This window comes from Coregonus lavaretus (genome assembly GCF_964263955.1).
Source record: "Coregonus lavaretus genome assembly, contig: HAP1_SCAFFOLD_134, whole genome shotgun sequence".
Taxonomy (NCBI): Eukaryota; Metazoa; Chordata; class Actinopteri; order Salmoniformes; family Salmonidae; genus Coregonus; species Coregonus lavaretus.
The window spans coordinates 92,893-112,200 of record NW_028158555.1 but is presented as its reverse complement, the minus strand read 5'-3'; the positions used below and the strand labels follow the sequence as shown (position 1 = coordinate 112,200).

At 46.4% G+C, this 19,308-nt stretch overlaps 1 protein-coding gene across 3 annotated transcripts in view; it reads left to right on the top strand.

Moving 5' to 3' along the window:
* The window catches only part of usp7 (ubiquitin specific peptidase 7 (herpes virus-associated)), a 44,948-nt gene that overhangs the window by 14,844 nt on the left and 10,796 nt on the right, over nucleotides 1–19,308 (top strand). For 2 of the 3 annotated variants that reach the window (XM_084198055.1, XM_084198057.1), the window contains exons 9-28: nucleotides 250–330; nucleotides 456–546; nucleotides 6,258–6,340; nucleotides 6,860–6,969; nucleotides 7,988–8,165; nucleotides 8,623–8,767; nucleotides 8,911–9,041; nucleotides 9,204–9,338; nucleotides 9,641–9,742; nucleotides 9,869–9,974; nucleotides 10,539–10,631; nucleotides 11,233–11,300; nucleotides 11,412–11,512; nucleotides 12,024–12,177; nucleotides 12,744–12,811; nucleotides 13,345–13,453; nucleotides 17,047–17,124; nucleotides 18,325–18,425; nucleotides 18,781–18,880; nucleotides 19,031–19,150. In XM_084198055.1, coding sequence (XP_084054181.1) covers nucleotides 250–330; nucleotides 456–546; nucleotides 6,258–6,340; nucleotides 6,860–6,969; nucleotides 7,988–8,165; nucleotides 8,623–8,767; nucleotides 8,911–9,041; nucleotides 9,204–9,338; nucleotides 9,641–9,742; nucleotides 9,869–9,974; nucleotides 10,539–10,631; nucleotides 11,233–11,300; nucleotides 11,412–11,512; nucleotides 12,024–12,177; nucleotides 12,744–12,811; nucleotides 13,345–13,453; nucleotides 17,047–17,124; nucleotides 18,325–18,425; nucleotides 18,781–18,880; nucleotides 19,031–19,150 — 2,154 coding nt within the window. The remainder of the gene's footprint in view (nucleotides 1–249; nucleotides 331–455; nucleotides 547–6,257; nucleotides 6,341–6,859; nucleotides 6,970–7,987; nucleotides 8,166–8,622; nucleotides 8,768–8,910; nucleotides 9,042–9,203; nucleotides 9,339–9,640; nucleotides 9,743–9,868; nucleotides 9,975–10,538; nucleotides 10,632–11,232; nucleotides 11,301–11,411; nucleotides 11,513–12,023; nucleotides 12,178–12,743; nucleotides 12,812–13,344; nucleotides 13,454–17,046; nucleotides 17,125–18,324; nucleotides 18,426–18,780; nucleotides 18,881–19,030; nucleotides 19,151–19,308) is intronic. The other variant, XM_084198056.1, reaches the window with a different exon arrangement.

Here is a 19,308-nt window from a genome sequence, read left to right as displayed (position 1 = left end):
AATTGGCCCAGCGTCGTCCAGGGTAGGGGAGGGAATGGCCGGCAGGGATGTAGCTCAGTTGATAGAGCATGGCGTTTGCAACGCCAGGGTTGTGGGTTCGATTCCCACGGGGGGCCAGTATAAAAAAGAAATATATATGTATTCACTAACTGTAAGTCGCTCTGGATAAGAGCGTCTGCTAAATGACTAAAATGTAAATGTAAAATGTTAATGTGTGTGTGTGTTTGTTTCTTAATGTGTGTGTTTCAGCTCCTGGACAACGTTGAGAACAAAATGAAAGGCACCTGCGTGGAGGGAACCATCCCCAAACTGTTCAGAGGAAAGATGGTGGTACGTTCACGTTCTCTATTCTTTGTCTCTCTCCCCCTCTTTCTGTCTCTCTCCCGTCACAGTCTGTCTCTCTCTCTCCAGTCCTATATCCAGTGTAACTATGTGTTGTATCTCTCGCTCTCCAGTCCTATATCCAGTGTAAGCACGTTGACTACCGGTCAGAGCGGATAGAGGATTACTACGATATCCAGCTCAGTATCAAAGGAAAGAAAAACAGTGAGTATCAATCCCTTTACTTCTCTGGGTTATTTGATTTCTGTGTGTCTAATCGCTCCAGTCTGTCCTTAATGCAGAGGTTTTCTGCTTTGAAAAGGTCTTATGTGGTGTGTGTAGTCGTCCTGTCGGCGCGGCTGGATTTTAGAGAAATTTAGAGGCACCTACATTGGGGGAAAAAAGTATTTAGTCAACCACCAATTGTGCAAGTTCTCCCACTTAAAAAAATGAGAGCGGCCTGTAATTTTCATCATAGGTACACGTCAACTATGACAGACAAATTGAGAAAAAAAAATCCAGAAAATCACATTGTAGGATTTTTTATGAATTTATTTGCAAATTATGGTGGAAAATAAGTATTTGGTCACCTACAAACAAGCAAGATTTCTGGCTCTCACAGACCTGTAACTTCTTCTTTAATAGGCTCCTCTGTCCTCCACTCGTTACCTGTATTAATGGCACCTGTTTGAACTTGTTATCAGTATAAAAGACACCTGTCCACAACCTCAAACAGTCACACTCCAAACTCCACTATGGCCAAGACCAAAGAGCTGTCAAAGGACACCAGAAACAAAATTGTAGACCTGCACTAGGCTGGGAAGACTGAATCTGCAATAGGTAAGCAGCTTGGTTTGAAGAAATCAACTGTGGGAGCAATTATTAGGAAATGGAAGCCATACAAGACCACTGATAATCTCCCTCGATCTGGAGCTCCACGCAAGATCTCACCCCGTGGGGTCAAAATGATCACAAGAACGGTGAGCAAAAATCCCAGAACCACACGGGGGGACGTAGTGAATGACCTGCAGAGAGCTGGGACCAAAGTAACAAAGCCTACCATCAGTAACACACTACGCCGCCAGGGACTCAAATCCTGCAGTGCCAGACGTGTCCCCCTGCTTAAGCCAGTACATGTCCAGGCCTGTCTGAAGTTTGCTAGAGTGCATTTGGATGATCCAGAAGAGGATTGGGAGAATGTCATATGGTCAGATGAAACCAAAATAGAACTTTTTGGTAAAAACTCAACTTGTCGTGTTTGGAGGACAAAGAATGCTGAGTTGCATCCAAAGAACACCATACCTACTGTGAAGCATGGGGGTGGAAACATCATGCTTTGGGGCTGTTTTTCTGCAAAGGGACCAGGACGACTGATCCGTGTAAAGGAAAGAATGAATGGGGCCATGTATCGTGAGATTTTGAGTGAAAACCTCCTTCCATCAGCAAGGGCATTGAAGATGAAACGTGGCTGGGTCTTTCAGCATGACAATGATCCCAAACACACCGCCCGGGCAACGAAGGAGTGGCTTCGTAAGAAGCATTTCAAGGTCCTGGAGTGGCCTAGCCAGTCTCCAGATCTCAATCCCATAGAAAATCTTTGGAGGGAGTTGAAAGTCTGTGTTGCCCAGCGACAGCCCCAAAACATCACTGCTCTAGAGGAGATCTGCATGGAGGAATGGGCCAAAATACCAGCAACAGTGTGTGAAAACCTTGTGAAGACTTACAGAAAACGTTTGACCTGTGTCATTGCCAACAATGGGTATATAACAAAGTATTGAGAAACTTTTGTTATTGACCAAATACTTATTTTCCACCATAATTTGAAAATTCATTAAAAATCCTACAATGTGATTTTCTGGATTTTTTCCCCTAATTTTGTCTGTCATAGTTGATGTGTACCTATGATGAAAATTACAGGCCTCTCTCATCTTTTTAAGTGGGAGAACTTGCACAATTGGTGGCTGACTAAATACTTTTTTTCCCCACTGTATCTTGGCGGTGTAGACAAATGTTCAAATTTAAGCCAATTTCCTGCAATTCTACAAATTTGCTCCATGTAGCTGAGAGACATTTTTGTAGTTTTGCAGCTAATTTCCTGCGATTCTGCAATGGAGCTGAGAGAGAAAGTTGCAATTTTAAAGCAAATTCTCTCAATCTGTTATTTTTGCCATGGCTAATACTGTTATTTTGCTCAAACATAATAACTAAATCATTACTGCTAAATTCATTGTTTTTGGAACTTTCAATTATCCCTGACTGTCTAGCTTTTATTTTGGTGATTGTTAGTTCTCAAAGATTATTATAAATAAATATGGTTTTAGTCTTAAGTTTACACTGAAAGTGTTTCTCCATCCCGAAATGTTTGGACTTACTGTAGGTGGGGCGAAAAAAAAATGCATTAATGGCAGCTAAGACTATAATGGCAGCTAAGACTATAGCTATAAAGGATTATATTAAAAGGTCACACTTTTTTCTTTTTTTTCCGTCAATTGCGCACAAGGTTCAACCACATTGGGCGCCCAGGGAGCTGTTGTTGCCGGGGGGTGAACTGCTTCGACAGAATGTTCACCTAGGAATTCAAACTAGCAACCTTTCGGTTACTGGCCCAACACTCTAACCACTAGGCCACCTAAGCAGTGTTAGACAGCTTGATGTACAAGTACACCCCCCCCCCGGACAGGATGCTAGTCTATGCTTCCCGTCCAAAACAGTTTGGAACAGTTTGTGCATATAGTATGATGATATTTTCTGATGTTACAAAAAACACCTCTTAGTTGGATGTCAAATTGCTAAGATCTCTTAGTTTAAAAAAAGTGAACGTTTGACAGATTTCTTGAGTTATCTTTGATTTAATTCGGACTATTTTGAGGAAGTGTATACTGGCTATGGCAGGAACCGTGAACAAACAAAGAAGACTAGCCTGCTAGGAACAGTGAACAAACAAAGGTGGGCATAAAGAGAAGACTGGGGCGGCAGGTAGCTTGGTGGTTAAGAGCGTTGTGCCAGTAACCGAAAGGTCACTGGTTCTAATCCCCGAGCCAACTAGAATCGGCTTCCTATTTCGCAACAAAGCCTCCTTCACTCATGCTGCCAAACATGCCCTCGTAAAACTGACTATCCTACCGATCCTTGACTTCGGCGATGTCATTTACAAAATAGCCTCCAACACTCTACTCAGCAAATTGGATGTAGTCTATCACAGTGCCATCCGTTTTGTCTCCAAAGCCCCATACACTACCCACCACTGTGACCTGTACGCTCTTGTTGGCTGGTCCTCACTACATGTTCGTCGTCAAACCCACTGGCTCCAGGCCATCTATAAATCACTGCTAGGCAAATCCCCGCCTTATCTAAGCTCATTGGTCACCATAGCAGCACCCACCCGTAGTCTGCGCTCCAGCAGGTATATCTCACTGGTCATTCCCAAAGCCAACACCTCCTTTGGCCGCCATTCCTTCCAGTTCTCTGCTGCCAATGACTGGAACGAATTGCAAAAATCTCTGAAGCTGGAGACTCTTATCTCCCTCAATAACTTTAAGCATCAGTTGTCAGAGCACCTTACCGATCACTGCACCTGTACACAGCCCATCTGAAATTAGCCCACCCAACTACCTCATCCCTATATTGTTATTTATTTTGCTCTTTTGCACCCCAGTATCTCTATTTGCACATCATCTCTTACACATCTAGCATTCCAGTGTTAATACTATTGTAATTATTCTGCACTATAGCCTATTTATTGCCTTACCTCCATAACTTGCTACATTTGCACACACTGTATATATATTTTCTGTTGTATTTCTGACTTTATGTTTTTTTACCCCATATGTAACTCTGTGTTGTTTTTATTGCACTACTTTGCTTTATCTTGGCCAGGTCGCAGTTGTAAATGAGAACCTGTTCTCAACTGGCTTACCTGGTTAAATAAAGGTGAAATAAAAAAAATATATAAAAAAAAAAGGTGAAAAATCTGTTGATGTGCCCTTGAGCAAGGCACTTAACCCTAATTGCTCCTGTAAGTCGCTCTGGATAAGAGCGTCTGCTAAATGACTAAAATGTAAAGCTCCCCCCTCTGTGCAAAACAACATACCAGCAGAGCTGTGCTCCACATCTGTAAAGCGACACTCACGATGTGATGGAGAGTGGTAAAGCGACACTCACGGTGTGATGGAGAGTGGTAAAGCGACACTCACGGTGTGATGGAGAGTGGTAAAGCGACACTCACGGTGTGATGGAGAGTGGTAAAGCGACACTCACGGTGTGATGGAGAGTGGTAAAGCGACACTCACGGTGTGATGGAGAGTGGTAAAGCGACACTCACGGTGTGATGGAGAGTGGTAAAGCGACACTCACGGTGTGATGGAGAGTGGTAAAGCGACACTCACGGTGTGATGGAGAGTGGTAAAGCGACACTCACGGTGTGATGGAGAGTGGTAAAGCGACACTCACGGTGTGATGGAGAGTGGTAAAGCGACACTCACGGTGTGATGGAGAGTGGTAAAGCGACACTCACGGTGTACAGATGTAAAATAAATAAGTGTTCCATCCTCAGCACCATGCGTCCCGCTGGGTCTGGTATGTGAGCTTCATGAGAACCACATGAACACCAAGAAAGAAGCTACAGCCACCATGCAGGTCCTGCTCTCCCTCTTCCCCAAGCACCACAGCTCCCACTCAGGAAAAATAAGACACAATGTCAAGTGGGGGCAGGTGCACATGAAACAAGGCCCATGAAAACTGTGTGCAGTGCAACCGGTTTGTTTGTGGGGCTTGCTCACACAAAGCCCCAACGTTATGGGGGCTCCCGAGTGGCGCAGCGGTCTAAGGCACTGCATCTCAGAGCTTGAGGCGTCACTACAGACCCCCTGGTTCGATTCCAGGCTGTATCACAACCGGCCCTGATTGGGAGTCCCATAGGGCGGCGCACAATTGGCCCAGCATCGTCCGGGTTTGGCTGGTGTAGGCCGTCATTGTAAATAAGTCATTGTTCTTAACTGCCTTGCCTAGTTAAATAAAGGTAAAATAAAAAAAAATACAATAAAATATGCTGACTGGACCCAAAGCATAAAGAGAAGACTGAAGCTGTGTGCTGACCCCAATCATAAAGAGAAGACTGAAGCTGTGTGCTGACTGTGGACCCCAAGCATGATTCATGTGTAAAGGCAATACAGTGTCTGATACGATCAACAAATGACTGTTTTTATATCTTGTCATGAATATATTTCCACTATTAATCCTTTACAGTTGTTCATGCACTGGGGTTTTCGTTTAGGAATACATCAAATCATTTCACCTGCGCACCTGGCTGGTTATATTATTATTGGTATTATTATTGTTGTTGTTGTTGTTTATTATTATTGTCTTTTTAGTTTCTACTTTGTCATTAGAAGCTGTAACTGGACTTTTCATTACTATAACTGTATTACTAATCAAATCTACGAATAAAGTTGATAAAATGGATTACACTGTAATATTTTTATTGTAAGGGAAAAACGAAAATAGGCTACAGGCCTACAATTATTCTAGGACTTTGTAGAATTATAGAAAAACATATCCTTGACTAGCTAAACAAATAACTATTATTGATATATTTTTTTTATTGATATATTTCTTAATGTAATTAATAATTTACAATAGTTTATGCACTATTTATGATGCCCGGCAACGTTCTCTAGCAGGTACTAGTATGCTGAAAGGCCAGGCGGTTCTAGTGTTAAGGGATTATCCGAGTTGGGCATGCGGAAGACCTTTACTCCCAATTTCCAGAATGCTGAGTGCCAAGCAGAGACTCTTCAAGTCGCATTTTTGCAGTCTTTGGTATGACTCGGCCGGGGATCGAACTCCCAACCTTTTGATCTCAGGGCAGACACTCTAACCAGAAGGCTACTGAGTTGGTGACTGTGTGTTTAGCTGAACTCTTTCTGTTCTCTCTCTAGTCTTTGAGTCGTTTAAGGATTATGTAGCTGTGGAGCAGCTTGACGGAGACAACAAATACGACGCAGGAGAACACGGCCTGCAGGTGAGGCCTTATTCAGCCTTTATAAAGGGCTTATATAGGGTTTATAGATGCTTTATTAGACTACAGATGAGGCCTTATTCAGGCTTTATAAAGGGCATGTGGAGTTATAGCTGCTTTATAAACACTCAGGCTGGATAGCAGCTTCATGATGGGTATAGATGTGCTTTATGAACATGGCCTACAGGTGAGGCTTTAGAACAGGGGTGGGTAATCATTTTGGCTTGAGGGCCACATCGGGATTTCAAAATTCTTCGGACGGATTTGTTCATCAAAATAAATTTGTGGATCAGAAAAGGGCCAGTTATTTGAACATCTCTGGGTCCATTTATAATCTACACATACGTTCTATCTAGATTTAGACCTGGAGTGTTTTCTATCACAAAACCCAGTGGTCTGTTTGGAGGTAGTGTAGTTTCTATCTCTGTGCTCAGGGAGGCGCTGTGGGACCATTTACCAGCCCTGTGTTAGCGGTACTGCACATAGATGATGAGTCAGTACTCTTACCGTGTGTGTTTTCAGGAAGCGGAGAAGGGGGTGAAGTTCCTGACTTTCCCTCCCATCCTGCACCTGCAGCTGATGAGGTTCATGTACGACCCTCAGACCGACCAAAACATCAAGATCAACGACAGGTAACACACACATGCTAACACACACACCTGGCATACAAACACACAGATAGCTACCTAGGTAACACACACACACCCCTAACATACCCCTAGCCCTCAGACCGAACTAAACATAAATATCAACCATTGGAAACACACCAACACACTGAGCTCACACACACACGCCCCTAACATACCCCTAACCCTCAGACCGACCAAAACATTAAGATCCACAACCGGTAACACACACCTGTCTTAACATGTTGATTCCAAAAGTACACTGAGTATACCAAACATCAGGAACACCTTCCTAATATTGAGTTCCACCCCCATTTGCCCTCAGAACAGCCTCAATTCATTGGGGCATGAACTCTACAAGGTGTCGAAAGCGTTTCACAGGTATGCTGGCCCATGTTGACTCCAATGCTTCCCACAATTGTGTCAAGTTGGCTGGATGTCCTTTGGGTGGTGGACCATTCTTGATACACACAGGAAACTGTTGAGCATGAAAAACCCAGCAGCATTACAGTTCTTGACACAAACCGGTGCACCTGGCACCTACTACCATACCCTGTTCAAAGGCACTTAAATATTTTGTCTTGCCCATTCACCCTCTGAATGGCACACATACACAATACATGTTTCAATTGTCTCAAGGCTTAAAAACCCTTCTTTAACCTGTCTCCTCCCCTTCATCTACACTGGTTGAAGTGGATTTAACAAGTGACATCAATAAGGGATCATAGCTTTCACCTAGATTCACCTGGTCAGTCTATGTTGTGGAAAGAGCACTTGTTCTTCATGTTTTGTACACTCAGTGTAGGTCATAGTAACTTTCCTGAAAGCCCCACTGGGGTAACACAGCACACACCTGTCTGCTTCACCAGGGAGTCTGATGTCCTGAATGGAGCTCACATTGAAGCTACAACACCGGAAGAACATGGGCACAATAATACTGATCACAAAAACGCCTTTCTTCCTCTCCCCCCTTCTCTCTCTCTCCCTCTCCTCTTTCCTCCCTCCCCTCTCCTCCCCCTTCCAGGTTTGAGTTTCCGGAGCAGCTTCCCCTGGATGAGTTCCTCCAGAAGACTGACTCTAAGGACCCGGCCAACTACATCCTGCATGCCGTGCTGGTACACAGCGGCGACAACCATGGAGGACACTATGTCGTCTACCTCAACCCCAAAGGAGACGGCAAAGTCAGCGTCAAGGAACCCATCGTGAGTCCCCCAACCAACCAACCAACCAGTCAGTCAGTTAAATGTACTGGTGGTGGTAGTATATTTGATAATTAATGTGGCGTAAGAACTACTGTTATATTGTAAACTTGAAAGGTGTTTTGTAGTTTTATTAACGTAGTGAGTGGAAGTGATGTCATAATATGCTGCCAACACTGCCCAGCCACTCTGTGTGTCCTGAGAAATTATAAAATGACTACACAAACTGTTGTCTTAATAAGGTACATCTGTGCCTCTTTCTCTCTCCTCCTCCTCCCACCTCCCTCTCTCCTCCTCCCACCTCCCTCTCTCCTCCTCCCTCTCTCTTCTCTCTGTCTCTGTGTCTGTCTCTCTCTCCTCCCTCTCTCTCTCCTCTTCCTTCCCCCTCTCTCTCTCCCCCTCCCCCCTCTCTCCTCTCTCCTCTCTCTCCCTCTCTCTCTCTGTCTCCTCCCCCCTCCAGTGGTGTAAGTTTGATGATGACGTGGTATCACGGTGCACCAAGGAGGAGGCCATCGAACACAACTATGGTGGCCATGACGATGACCTATCAGTACGTCACTGTACCAACGCTTACATGCTGGTGTACATCCGCGAGTCTAAACTCAGTAAGTCAGGATATGATGACTTAGAACTCTATGAAGCCTTATAACTCAGTAGGTCAATGCTATGAAGCCTTATACTACCTTAACACATGGTAGTTAACACTGTCTACTGTTAGATAAGCCTGTATTTACCCGTCTCCCCCCAGGTGAGGTGCTGCTGGCGGTGAACGACGTGGACATCCCCCAGCAGCTGGTGGAGAGGCTTCAGGAGGAGAAGAGGGTGGAGGCGCAGAAGAGGAAGGAGCGTCAGGAGGCCCATCTCTACATGCAGGTCCAGGTAAGGCTTGGAGCCCCCCCCCCAGTCAGAGGTCCAGCTAATAGAACATATTTTGGAGAATGTTGGTGTTATGAATCACTTATCTCTCTCTCTGTGTCTTTGTTTCTTTCTCTGTTTCTTTCTTTCTCTCACTCTTCCTCTCTCTGTGTCTTCCCCTCCCAGATTGTGACAGAGGACCAGTTCTGTGGTCACCAGGGTAATGACATGTATGATGAGGAGAAGGTGAAGTACACTGTCTTCAAGGTCCTGAAGAGCTCCACGCTGCAGGAGTTTGTCCAGAATCTCTCCCAGACTATGGTGAGTCTCTCTCTCTTTGTGTGTTGCTGTCCTCTCCTCATTTCTGTTCTGTTACCCTTAACCTGGTGTTTGACCACTGTTCTACTTCTCCCATAGAATGCCAAAGGAAGAAACCTTGAGAGGAACCATGCTTGTGTGTGTCGCCCCAGTCTAATAGTGTGTATTGATGTTCTGCAGGGTTTCCCACAGGACCAGATGAGGCTGTGGCCCAGTCTGACAGTGTGTATTGATGTCTGCAGGGTTTCCCACAGGACCAGATGAGGCTGTAGCCCAGTCTGACAGTGTGTATTGATGTTCTGCAGGGTTTCCCACAGGACCAGATGAGGCTGTGGCCCATGCAGGCCCGGAGTAATGGCACCAAGAGACCTGCCATGCTGGACTATGAGGCAGACTGCAACAAGTCGGTGAGTAACATAACCATCGGGTTGACCTAGAAACTGTCCTATAGTCTCAACTTGGTGGACCATAGAGGGACTGGTGTGTGTGTTTGTAACCCTGTGTGTGTGTGTGTGTGTGTGTGTGCTCCCCAGATGATAGACTTGAGTGACAATGAGAACCCCTGGACTATATTTCTGGAGACGGTGGATCCTGAGATGGCCGCCAGCGGCGCAACGTTACCCAAGTTTGACAAAGACCGTGAGTTTAGACATTATTTTACAGATTATTACTGATATCAAAGACTGTTGTTCTGATATTCCTTTATTCCCAGGTTGTTTAGGACACTGGGGTTAACTTCCTCTGACTGGGGATTAACACCTCCCTCTGACTGGGGGCTAACACCTCCCTCTGACTGGGGGCTAACACCTCCCTCTGACTGGGGGCTAACACCTCCCTCTGACTGGGGGCTAACACCTCCCTCTGACTGGGGGCTAACACCTCCCTCTGTCTGGGGGCTAACACCTCCCTCTGACTGGGGGCTAACACCTCCCTCTGACTGGGGGCTAACACCTCCCTCTGACTGGGGGCTAACACCTCCCTCTGACTGGGGGCTAACACCTCCCTCTGACTGGGGGCTAACACCTCCCTCTGACTGGGGGCTAACACCTCAGTCAGTACAAGCAGCTAGTTAAAGACGTTTTGCTTTTGTAGATGAAATCAGAAGTCGTGTGAAAGAAATGTACATGTTTTTTTCACGTAACTTTGGTCAAGTAAAAATAGTCATTTTTAATGATCATCCTCCATCTCTCTCTTCTCTTTCAGACGACGTCATGTTGTTCTTGAAGATGTATGATCCAAAAAGCAGAAGCTTAAATTATTGTGGACATATCTACACAGCTATCTCCTGTAAAATTCGTAAGTACCCTCCTGTGTGTTGGCTGAATGGTGCAGGGTCCTCCCCTAACAATATATCAGGACCCTCCTGTGTCTGGGCTGAATGGTGCAGGGTCCTCCCCTAACAATACGTAAGGACCCTCCTGTGTCTGGGCTGAATGGTGCAGTGTCCTCCCCTAACAATATATCAGGACCCTCCTGTGTCTGGGCTGAATGGTGCAGGGTCCTCCCCTAAAAATATGTCAGGACCCTCCTGTGTCTGGGCTGAATGGTGCAGGGTCCTCCCCTAAAAATATGTCAGGACCCTCCTGTGTCTGGGCTGAATGGTGCAGGGTCCTCCTCTAACAATACGTAAGTGGGGTGCTGTGCCACCTTGTGGACTGGTTGCGCCACTATGTAACTACTTAATCTGTTATCATTTAAGGCTCTAGATTGCAGGAAAGGGCAGTTAGGGGGGGTTAATGTGATTCCTAAAGGGGTCCCTCCAGGCCTCCCCCTCCTTACTCAGCAGCACCTCCTTCTGGGGAGAACCCTGTGGTGCATGTGGAGTAGCATCAGAGTGTTGAAATGGGGTGTGTGTGTATGTAAAGCAGTGTTAAATGTATGCTGTTTTCTCTACCAGGAGACCTGTTGCCTGTCATGTGTGAGAGAGCAGGGTTTCAACAGGAGACTAACCTTATCCTCTATGAGGTGAGAAACACACACAGGTCTAACACTTATCCACACACACACACAGGTCTAACACTTATCCACACACACACAGGTCTAACATCCTCTATCTCCCATGTGTCTGTGTTCCAGGAAGTGAAGCCTAATTTAACAGAGCGGATACAGGACTACGACGTGTCACTGGACAAGGCCCTGGACGAACTCATGGATGGAGATATCATAGTCTTCCAGAAGTAAGTTCATCCAACATGCCAACCCGTTTGAGCACTAACCCCTTAGACTACTAACCCCTTAGACTACTAACCCCTTAGAGCACTAGCCCCTTAGAGCACTAGCCCCTTAGAGCACTAGCCCCTTAGAGCACTAACACACACATGAATCAAAAGGCTTGACAATGATGCCATTTAGCAGACACTTTTATCCGAAGCCACTTAGTCATGCGTGCATAAATGTTTTACATAAGGGTGGTCCCGGGAATCTAACAAAAACCTACAGGAGGGTAGATAGCTCTTCAGGAACAGGGTTGGAGTTAAAACCTACAGGAGGGTATCTCTCCAGGAACAGGGTTTGAGTTAAAACCTACAGGAGGGTATCTCTCTAGGAACAGGGTTGGGAGAGCCCTGTTGTAGAAAATGTAATGCTCGTCACACCCATCAATTGTGTTTGGAGAATTCCGTACCGTATTGACGAGCCTCTCCCAGCTAATGTCTGTCTGTTTGTGTCTCTCTCCCTCCCTCCCTGCAGAGATGACCCAGAGAACGACAGCAGTGAGCTGCCTACAGCCAAAGACTACTTCCGAGACCTCTACCACAGAGTGGACGTCATCTTCTGTGACAAGACCATCCACAACGACCCCGGCTTCGTCGTCACACTCTCCAACAGGATGAACTACTTCCAGGTCAGCAAGAGGTCGCACTATCTTGTATCTGCGTTAGTTTACCCGTGACTGTTCCTTCAATATTTGGGTATTGTTCAACAGAGCTAGTGTGAGTTAAAGACATGCTCTGGTACTTTGGCAACTAAGAAAGTATTTTTTTTACCTCCTGCTTTGGACTGGATGTGTCAATGTGTAGTTCATACATGCATAATCTATGAGCAGAATTACTGCCTTACCTCAATTAGGCACGAAATCCCTAGTTTGAAAGTGACTGTTTTCTTGAAGCTGTGCCACACCATATTCCCTACCACCCCATGGGCCAGTTCCCTAGTATTTCGAGTTCTAGCCAATGAGCTTCCGCCCCTCGCATTTGAGTGACAGCTAGCAAGAGGCCAGCCCAGTGTTATCCAATGCGGTTGCAGGGCGGGCTCAGTGGACACAGTAGCGAGAGAGAGAGCAATGACGTGGTGCACGTAGTGACGTAGTTTTCTGGGACCACTTCTGGCTCATGAGTGCTACTTTCAGAGCTACTGGCTATAAAGTATACAACAGTACTGGATATTCTCTTTATTGTGTCTGTCTGTCAGGTGGCGAAGACGGTGGCTCAGAGGTTGAACACAGATCCCATGCTCCTTCAGTTCTTCAAATCCCAGGGGTAGGACTGCAGTCACACACACATGGACGGACAAACACGGACACACACTCCTGTTTCACCTGTGCCAGACTGAGTCAGTACAGGTATAAACCTTTGAAGCACCAAGTTGACTTGTTGAGTAACCTGTCCCCCTCTGTCTCTCCTCCTCCTCCCCCTGTCCCCCTCTGTCTCTCCTCCCCCTGTCCCCCTCTGTCTCTCCTCCTCCTCCCCGTCCCCCTCTGTCTCTCCTCCTCCTCCCCCGTCCCCCTCTGTCTCTCCTCCTCCTCCCCCGTCCCCCTCTGTCTCTCCTCCTCCTCCCCCTGTCCCCCTCTGTCTCTCCTCCCCCTGTCCCCCTCTGTCTCTCCTCCCCCTGTCCCCCTCTGTCTCTCCTCCCCCTGTCCCCCTCTGTCTCTCCTCCCCCTGTCCCCTCTGTCTCTCCTCCTCCTCCCCTTGTCCCTCACTCTCCTCCTCCTTCTCCACTCCTCCTCCCTCTCTCCTTCCCCTCCTTCTCTACTCCTCCTCTCTCCTCCCCCTCTCCTGTCCTCTCTGGGCAGGTACAGAGACGGACCTGGGAATCCTCTCAGACACAACTATGAAGGAACTCTCCGAGATCTGCTGCAGTTCTTCAAACCACGTCAGCCCAAGAAACTATACTACCAACAGGTCTGTGTGTGTGTACCTGTAGGGCGATATGATTGACAGTCATCATCGATGGTGATGACATAGTGATGTGACAGCGGATGGTTGAGCCTATTTAAACTTGACTGGGGCGTCACAGTGTAGAACGGCGTCTCTCAGTGCACAGCAGAGCAGCACACAAGTCACATTCCCTTTCGGTCCCCATTCAAATGTTTAAGATACAAGTTAATCGTTCTGCGGACCCCAAACCCGTCCAAATGTAGCATGCATCGGTCAGAAAATCCATTCAAACGTTCCGAATCATATATATACTTTTTGCTCATATTACATTCTATACCTCATCTTTTGTGACAGCTGATGTGTCCTTCAGTGTGGAACTAAACCTGTCACTGTGTTGACCGTCATTGATCTACAAGTTATTTTGCATGGAGAACATCCCCTAGGCAATATCAGTAGCCTAGTCAAACTGAGCACTGAGCCCAGCTTCACACGCTGACCAGTGAGAGGTAGCCTAGTCAAACTGAGCCCAGCTTCACACGCTGACCAGTGAGAGGTAGCATAGTCAATCAGTTAATCTGATAGTGGTAGATGCCTAGTCTCCCTTATGGCTCTAATCTGATAGTGGTAGATGCCTAGTCTCCCTTATGCTCTAATCTGATAGTGGTAGATGCCTAGTCTCCCTTATGCTCTAATCTGATAGTGGTATATGCCTAGTCTCCCTTATGGCTCTAATCAGATAGTGGTAGATGCCTAGTCTCCCTTATGGCTCTAATCTGGTAGTGGTAGATGCCTAGTCTCCCTTATGGCTCTAATCTGGTAGTGGTAGATGCCTAGTCTCCCTTATGGCTCTAATCTGATAGTGGTAGATGCCTAGTCTCCCTTATGCTCTAATCTGATAGTGGTAGATGCCTAGTCTCCCTTATGGCTCTAATCTGGTAGTGTTAGTGGGGTGGTAGATGCCTCGGCTCCCTTATGGCTCTAATCTGGTAGTGGTAGATGCCTAGTCTCCCTTATGGCTCTAATCTGATAGTGGTAGATGCCTAGTCTCCCTTATGCTCTAATCTGATAGTGGTAGATGCCTAGTCTCCCTTATGCTCTAATCTGATAGTGGCTATCAGATGCCTATTCTCCCTTATGGCTCTAATCTGGTAGTGTTAGTGGGGTGGTAGATGCCTAGTCTCCCTTATGCTCTAATCTAATAGTGGTAGATGCCTAGTCTCCCTTATGGCTCTAATCTGATAGTGGTAGATGCCTAGTCTCCCTTATGCTCTAATCTGAGAGTGGTAGATGCCTAGTCTCCCTTATGGCTCTAATCTGATAGTGGTAGATGCCTAGTCTCCCTTATGCTCTAATCTGATAGTGGTAGATGCCTAGTCTCCCTTATGCTCTAATCTGATAGTGGTAGATGCCTAGTCTCCCTTATGGCTCTAATCTGATAGTGGTAGATGCCTAGACTCCCTTATGCTCTAATCTGATAGTGGTAGATGCCTAGTCTCCCTTATGGCTCTAATCTGGTAGTGTTAGTGGGGTGGTAGATGCCTAGTCTCCCTTATGGCTCTAATCTGATAGTGGTAGATGCCTAGACTCCCTTATGCTCTAATCTGATAGTGGTAGATGCCTAGGCTCCCTTATGCTCTAATCTGATAGTGGTAGATGCCTAGTCTCCTTTATGGCTCTAATCTGATAGTGGTAGTGGGGTGGTAGATGCCTAGTCTCCCTTATGGCTCTAATCTGATAGTGGTAGATGCTGTGTCTCCCTGATGGCTCTAATCTGATAGTGGTAGTGGGGTGGTAGATACCTAGACTCCCTTATGGCTCTAATCTGATAGTGGTAGATGCTGTGTCTCCCTGATGGCTCTAATCTGATAGTGGTAGTGGGGTGGTAGATGCCTAGTCTCCTTTATGGCTCTAATCTGATAGTGATAGTGGTATGCTCTAATCTAATAGTGGTAGATGCCTAGTCTCCCTTATGGCTCTAATCTGAGAGTGGTAGATGCCTAGTCTCCCTTATAGCGCTAATCTGATAGTGGTAGATGCCTAGTCTCCCTTATGGCTCTAATCTGATAGTGGTAGATGCCTAGTCTCCCTTATGCTCTAATCTGATAGTGGTAGATGCCTAGTCTCCCTTATGCTCTAATCTGATAGTGGTAGATGCCTAGTCTCCCTCATGGCTCTAATCTGATAGTGGTAGTGGGGTGTTTTACCTGCTACACAGAGCGTGTTGTTTTGAGAGAGGAGCAAAGGGGAGAGTTTTCAGCAGGTACTCATTAAATTGTTGCTAGTGGTTGGACTCAATTATCCTCTAATTACACAAGTTGCTTTTGTTTACAATGTGAACCTAGCTGATCAATATATCTAGCTAGTAGTAGTAGCTTCTTGACTTCATAAATTGTAGTACAATAGCCAGTGGTGGCTGGTGGAGGCCATAGCCAGTGGTGGCTGGTGGAGGCCATAGCCAGTGGTGGCTGGTGGAGGCCATAGCCAGTGGTGGCTGGTGGAGGCCATAGCCAGTGGTGGCTGGTGGAGGCCATAGCCAGTGGTGGCTGGTGGAGGCCATAGCCAGTGGAGGCCATAGCCAGTGGTGGCTGGTGGAGGCCATAGCCAGTGGTGGCTGGTGGAGGCCATAGCCAGTGGAGGCCATAGCCAGTGGTGGCTGGTGGAGGCCATAGCCAGTGGTGGCTGGTGGAGGCCATAGCCAGTGGAGGCCATAGCCAGTGGTGGCTGGTGGAGGCCATAGCCAGTGGTGGCTGGTGGAGGCCATAGCCAGTGGTGGCTGGTGGAGGCCATAGCCAGTGGTGGCTGGTGGAGGCCATATGCAACCAAAATCAACTTTATTTCTCACTTCAATTCACAAGATGGAATGAATGTGTGCGTCAGCCATCGAGAATTGAACCTCGCCGATTCTTGAGCTTGGACACTGGACGTGACGCAACTCGAGCGCAACACGGGCAATAAAGCAGCTTTCATTGATTTCAAAAGAAGCATTTCCTTGATGGCTTATGGCCCGTCCCTCATCACTGCTCCATCACAGTGCGCCACACACACACACACACACACACACACACACACACCTGTTCCATGCTGAAGCTCCTCCACCAGAAAGGGATATTAGAGAAGATGTGGCTGCACTCAGCCTCTGTCCAGGCTGTCAACAACATTATCTTTCCTCATGATTCGCCCAGGCTGTCAACAACATTCTTTCCTTATGATTCGCCCAGGCTGTCAACAACATTCTTTCCTCATGATTCGCCCAGGCTGTCAACAACATTATCTTTCCTCATGATTCGCCCAGGCTGTCAACAACATTGTCTTTCCTCATGATTCGCCCAGGCTGTCAACAACATTATCTTTCATCATGATTCGTCCAGTCATTCAACATTATATTTCGTCATGATTCGTCCAGTTGCATTCGATTTCGCGCTATAGCCCAACTGTTGTTTTAGCTTAATCTTTTACTATATAAAAAATAAATTAAAAATAAATTGGGTTGTCCAATAGGGGGCGATGGCATATCACAATGTTTTCTGGGTACATAATCATGATAGGACAAAGGTTGACATCGTGTGTGTACCTGTGTCTGTGTGTGTACTGACTGTTAATGTTGTCTCTCCTCTCAGTTGAAGATGAAGATCACAGACTTTGAGAACAGGAGGAGCTTCAAGTCCATATGGCTCAACAGCCAATACAGAGAGGAGGTAACACACACACTCCCCTCCCTGCTCAACAGCCAATACAGAGGAGGTAACACACACACACTCCCCTCCCTGCTCAACAGCCAATACAGAGAGGAGGTAACACACACACACTCCCCGGCCTGCTCAACAGCCAATACAGAGAGGAGGTAACACACACACACACTCCCCTCCCTGCTCAACCCTGCTCAACAGCCAATACAGAGAAGAGGTAACACACACACACTCCCCTCCCTGCTCAACAGCCAATACAGAGAAGAGGTAACACACACACACTCTCCTCCCTATTTATATAGACTGTGAAGCTAAGACTTTTAAGTTGACTATATACTCCAGCATTTTGAATTTGAGATCAAATGTTTTCTCAGGCAACAGAACATAATGTCACCTTTTATTTGAGGGTATTTTCATACATATCTGTTTTACCGTTAACAAATTAAAGCTCTTTATGTATCTAGTCCCCCCATTTGAAGGTGTCAAGTATTTGGTGTATTAAAATAGTCAAAAGTGTAGTATTTGGTCCCATATTCCTAGCACGCGATGACTACATCAAGCTTGTGACTACCAACTTGTTGGATGAATTTGCTGCTTGTTTTCCCAATAGCAACTGAAGAGTAAATCATGTATTGTGTCATTTTTATTGTAAATAACAATATTATATGTTTCGAAACTACATTAATGTGGATGCTACCATGATTATGGATAATCATGAATGAATCATGAATAATAATGATCACTCATACCCCCAAAATCATGGGTAAAGAACATACCCCCCCAAAATGCTCCCCTGTTATTGGTAATGGTGAGAGGTGGGGGTCGGGGCATGATCTTTTCTTTTATGTTTCACCAAAACAAGCAGCAAATTCATCCAACAAGTTGGTAGTCACAAGCTTGATGTAGTCGTTACGTGCTAGGAATATGGGACCAAATTCTGCACTTTGACTGCTTTAATACATCAAATACTACACTTTGACTGCTTTAATACACAAGTGAATTTGACCCAATACTTATGACTTCTTTAAATGGGGAGACAAGATGTATAAAGTACATTCATTTCAAAAACAGATGTGTATGAAAATACCCTCAAATAAAAGGTGACATTCTGTACTGTTACCTCGTATGAAAAATTTGATCTCACACATGCTTTCTAACCTTTGACCGTGATGGTGAATAAAGGATTTTCATAACTACCTCTCCCTCCAGGAGATCACTCTCTACCCAGATAAACACGGCTGTGTCCGGGACCTGCTGGAGGAATGTAAAAAAGCTGTGGAGCTCTCCGACAAAGGATCAGAGAAGCTCCGGTAAGCAGAGAGAGGGTGCGAGTGACAGTGTCACAACAGTGCTGCCCTCTGGTGGTCAGGCCTGTATTACATCCAGTGGTTATTCAATGCTATTATTATACAAGACTGCTGCTGTTCTCTACTTTTCTCCACCCTGCCTCTAACCTCTCCCCCTTCCTCCCCCCTCTCTCTCTCTCCCCCCTCTCTCTCTCTCCCCCCCTCTCTCTCTCTCCCCCCTCTCTCTCTCTCCCCCCTCTCTCTCTCTCCCCCCTCTCTCTCTCTCCCCCCTCTCTCTCTCTCCCCCCTCTCTCTCTCTCTCTCTCCCCTCCCTCCCTCTCTCTCCCCCCTCCCTCCCTCTCTCCCTCCCTCTCTCCAGGCTGTTGGAGATAGTAAGCTATAAGATCATTGGGGTTCACCAGGAGGACGAGCTGTTAGAATGTTTATCTCCCGCCGCCAGCCGTACCTTCAGAATAGAGGTACGTTCCTCCTCTCCTCCTAACCTCTTGCTCGCTCACTCTCTCTAGGAACTTCCTCTGGACCAGGTGGACCTGGATAAAGACACTGATGTTGATTCCTCTCTCTCTCTCTCTCTCTCTCTCTCTCTCTCTCTCTCTCTCTCTCTCTAGGAACTTCCTCTGGACCAGGTGGACCTGGATAAAGACACTGAGATGTTGATTCCCGTCGCACATTTCCACAAGGAGGTCTTTGGAACGTTCGGTATCCCTTTCCTGCTGAAGATCAGACAGGTGTGTGTTGTCTTACTCCGTTTCATGTTTGTCTCACTGACTGGATCTGGTGTGAGTGACTGTTCTGACTGGATCTGGTGTGAGTGACTGTTCTGACTGGATCTGGTGTGAGTGACTGTTCTGTCTGACTGACTGGATCTGGTGTGAGTGACTGTTCT